We start from the raw sequence: 4451 nt of genomic DNA on the forward strand, positions 1-4451 counted from the left end.
GCCACTGGCAACCCACCCGGAGTTGACAACCGCGGAGAGACGCAGACACCCACTGACCTCCAGGAAGCAGAGCGTGGTGAATGGAACTCTAGATCTCTTTCTCTCCAAGGACGGAAACCTCATCCAAGCAGTCCCAGAGGAAACGGATAAAGGTATTTGAAAGGGAGCGAGCGGCCCCAAATCGTACAATTGAGCGGCTGTGGGAATTATGCGCCAGTGCCCTGGTGACAGCGGGACATGGAGAGGGGAAGTCTGCGTTGTACATAAGGACCTAGGGACTCCGAGCTTGGCCTGAGAACCCTTGGACGCCGAGTGCTTGCCTTACGGGATGCGCTCCTCAACTCTGCTCCAAAGCAGCCGCTGAGCTCAACTCCTGCGTCCGGGGCGGTTCGCTGCGCGCCAGGACGCGGTTAGTACCCAGTTCCTGGGCTCTCTCTTCGGCAGCTGCTTTGAAAGCTCCCACGCACTTCCCGCAGGCTAGCCTGGGAACAAAACTGGGGTAAACCGTGTTCTCTTAGGTCTTGTCCCCCAGAACATGACCTAGAGGTACCTGCGCATGCAGATGGCCAATGCAGCCACGATAGCCACCATGAATAAGGCAGCAGGCGGGGACAAGCTAGCAGAACTCTTCAGTCTGGTCCCGGACCTTCTGGAGGCGGCCAACACGAGTGGTAACGCGTCGCTGCAGCTTCCGGACTTGTGGTGGGAGCTGGGGCTGGAGTTGCCGGACGGCGCGCCGCCAGGACACGCCCCGGGCAGCGGCAGGGCAGAGAGCGCGGACACCGAGGCCCGGGTGCGGATTCTTATCAGCGTGGTGTACTGGATGGTGTGCGCCCTGGGGCTGGCGGGCAACCTGCTGGTTCTCTACCTGATGAAGAGCATGCAGGGCTGGCGCAAGTCCGCTATCAACCTCTTCGTCACCAACCTAGCGCTGACGGACTTTCAGTTTGTGCTCACCCTGCCCTTCTGGGCAATGGAGAACGCTCTTGACTTCAAATGGCCCTTCGGCAAGGCCATGTGTAAGATCGTGTCCATGGTGACGTCCATGAACATGTACGCCAGCGTCTTTTTCCTCACTGCCATGAGTGTGACGCGCTACCATTCGGTGGCCTCGGCTCTGAAGAGCCACCGGACCGGAGGACACGGCCGGGGCGACTGCTGCGGCCGGAGCCTGGGGGACAGCTGCTGCTTCTCGGCCAAGGCGCTATGTGTGTGGATCTGGGCTTTGGCCGCGCTGGCCTCGCTGCCCAGTGCCATTTTCTCCACCACGGTCAAGGTGATGGGCGAGGAGCTGTGCCTGGTGCGCTTCCCGGACAAGTTGCTGGGCCACGACAGGCAGTTCTGGCTGGGCCTCTACCACTCGCAGAAGGTGCTGCTGGGCTTCGTGCTGCCGCTGGGCATCATTATCTTGTGCTACCTGCTGCTGGTGCGCTTCATCGCAGACCGCCGCGTGGCGGGGACCAAAGGAGGGGCCGCGGTAGCCGGAGGAGGCCCGGCCGGAGCCAGCGCCCGGAGACTGTCGAAGGTCACCAAATCAGTGACCATCGTTGTCCTGTCCTTCTTCCTGTGTTGGCTGCCCAACCAGGCGCTCACCACCTGGAGCATCCTCATCAAGTTCAACGCGGTGCCCTTCAGCCAGGAGTATTTCCTGTGCCAGGTATACGCGTTCCCTGTGAGCGTGTGCCTGGCGCACTCCAACAGCTGCCTCAACCCCATCCTCTACTGCCTAGTGCGCCGCGAGTTCCGCAAGGCGCTCAAGAGCCTGCTGTGGCGCATCGCGTCTCCTTCGCTCACCAGCTTGCGCCCCTTCACCGCCACTACCAAGCCGGAGCACGAGGATCAGGGGCTGCAGGCCCTGGCGCCGCTCCACGCGGCCGCGGAGCCTGACCTGCTCTACTACCCACCTGGCGTCGTGGTCTACAGCGGGGGGCGCTACGACCTGCTGCCCAGCAGCTCTGCCTACTGACTCAGGCCCAGGGCGCGCCGTCGGGGCAAGGTGGCCTTCCCCGGGCGGTAAAGAGGTGAACGGATTAAGGAGGGCTGGGGGGGGGCAATTTAAGAAGTAGGTGGGAGGAGGATGGGCAGAGCATGGAGGAGGAGCCTGTGGATAGGCCGGAGGACCTTCTCTGGAGAGCAGATGCTTAGAAATCAGGTGGAGAGAGGAAACTGGCAAAGGGGCAGAGACCAGCCCCACGGACCAGACAGGCAACCTCCGCTCCGCACCCCACAGCCTTTCCTTACTCTTCCCAAGCTGGGCAGTGTGGGGGCGCCCAGAAGCGAAGAGAAGCAGCAAAAATGTAGAGAAATTGGCACGGGGAGCGGGGCTTAGCCAAATGACGCGCAGACAATTGTGCCCGTTTATTCCAGCGGCTTCTGCGGAGAGGGCAGCCGTCGGCACAAACTCTCCTTTGCGTCTTGGCAAACGAGACTGCAGCAGCGCCAAGGTCCTACTTGCTGCGGGGCTGCCCCAGGAATCTAGAGCTGGTAGGCAAGAAACGCTTTTGGAGTTAAGAAAAAGAACGGACCATCCTGGTCCGCCCCCAAGAGAAACGGCAAAGGAAAGCCACCTCCAATGGAGTCATTATGACAATTATCATTCCGGACTGGGCCAGCGGGAACACCCGGAGCCCGACCTAGCTGCACAGTCCCGGAGCTCAGACGTTGGCAGGGGGATAACACCTGTCACCAGCTTGGGAGAGCGATTCTCTGGGGAGTGTCGTCACTGCGGGAGGGAGCAGACACAGTGTGATTAGAAGGGCTGGACAGGGAAATTTCTTCAGGCTGCTGCCCCAAAAGGTAAAAGGGGGCTCATATGCTCATTTGGTAGCAGAGTTGGAAGTGGAGCGTTGGCGCGTTGCGCGCAGGAAGCCCGGGCACTCCAGTTCCTCTGAGAGCAGTCTGGGTGCCTGTAGGCACTCTGGTCTGCGTGCTGCCGGTGAGCTGGGCCCAGAGGCATCTTGAATAGCTCTACTGGGAGGAGTAGGGGCACTTCTTCAGTTCCTCCCTTCCCACGCTTTGAGAATCAAGCTCTTCCTTTGATTGAGGCCCTGGACCAGCTAGTAGAGGGATGGTTCAGTATTTATTTTATTATTATTTTTTTCTGGTAGGCTTAGATAGAAGAGCAAGAAATACCGCAGAAATGTGCAAGGGGAATTGGGGCCGGTGAGGGGGAAGGGGAATCTTGGAAACCAAATTCCTAGAAGCTGGGTCGGATCTCTCAAACAGAGGTGTGGGGTAGGAAAGAAAATAGAAGGTTCAGGTACAATGTTCTAAAGCGAGCAGAGTACTGGGGAAACTGTTCTGAGGGTATCATCAGAATTTCAGGTGTGGGTTTTCTTGTTGCTTATATTATTGACAAGACAAGGTAGGAAATAGGAATTCCCATTGGACATTATCATCACCAATTTCCATTTATTCTAAAGAGTGCTTTACATATTAAGCATGCATGACAAATTCTTTCCCAGCCTCCAGACAGTTTCTGGAGCTGTCTCTGAAGATTGCCTCACATTTCTCATGTTGACTCTCTTTTGATCACAGGAGCTTAAGGTGTTAAACCCTCACAAAGTCCTTTCTTGGGGCTCTTCTGAGAACTAGGATCAAACATCAGTCTACCTACCCATCTGCTGGCTTTGATAGAGGTACTGCTACTCTCTTCGGCAACCTGGTTTGGGGCCAAGAAACCAATGATGCAGGCACCCACTGGGGTGGTTGGTTTAATATAATAAATAGCCATCGTAAAAACAGGTCTGTTTAAAGAGCCTCTTGAACAGTAGAATTGTTTAGAGATGTCGTTGAAAGTTTTCTGCAATATCTGAGATTCAGGGCTCAAAATGTGAGATCTACAACTCCCACCTTCCCTGATCTGCTTTTTGTGATTGCAAAACACAATGAAATGACTAAACACTCATGGCTTCCCACAAAGGCAGAAGCTGCCAGTCTCGATTCAGAGCAGTCTTGTGAAGTCAGCTCTTTTAGAGTATTTGTTTTGAAGTAGTCCATTTTTTCTTCACCCTTTGGGAAGAACAATTATTGATATAGATATTGAATAGCAAGTGGGCTAACAAAGACTGAAATGTAAGCTCCACAAAGTTCCCCAAAATACAAAATACATGAAAAAGTAAACACAGGAAAAAACTAACATTTGCATGGTAGGAGATCCATCTATAACACGGATAATAGACTCTGACTGAGAGATTCTTATCAAAGCAAATTGCCATTTCAATTTAACAATAAAATAATGTGTGGGTAGCTCAGAATTTTTACGAAAGGGTGTTGAAGTATGTGCCTCTGCCACTAGGGGCACTAGAAAAACAGAAAAGAAGGAGCTGGAGGAATGGAAAAAAAATAACCTCTATAAAAAGGGTCACTTTGTCCAAATCCCAAGCACAGGGCTTCTGAGAACATGGCAGGAGGGATCAAAGATCATGACTTTGGTCTACCACAAAGACAAA

General features: G+C 54.4%; 1 protein-coding gene across 1 annotated transcript; it reads left to right on the forward strand.

The window, feature by feature from the left end:
* Positions 1-201: 201 nt before the first annotated feature.
* RXFP3 (relaxin family peptide receptor 3) lies at positions 202-2727 on the forward strand. The gene has a single exon (XM_032135850.2). It carries the CDS (start codon positions 557-559, stop codon positions 1964-1966), a length of 1410 nt encoding a protein of 469 aa, XP_031991741.1. The 5' UTR covers positions 202-556; the 3' UTR covers positions 1967-2727.
* Positions 2728-4451: the final 1724 nt, after the last annotated feature.

The sequence above is a fragment of the Hylobates moloch genome, unplaced genomic scaffold (genome assembly GCF_009828535.3).
Source record: "Hylobates moloch isolate HMO894 unplaced genomic scaffold, HMol_V3 SCAFFOLD_17, whole genome shotgun sequence".
Taxonomy (NCBI): domain Eukaryota; kingdom Metazoa; phylum Chordata; class Mammalia; order Primates; family Hylobatidae; genus Hylobates; species Hylobates moloch.

Excerpts from the sequence above, each read along its gene's own strand:
- RXFP3 (XM_032135850.2), top strand. The coding sequence starts at position 557 with ATGCAGATGGCCAATGCAGCCACGATAGCCACCATGAATAAGGCAGCA.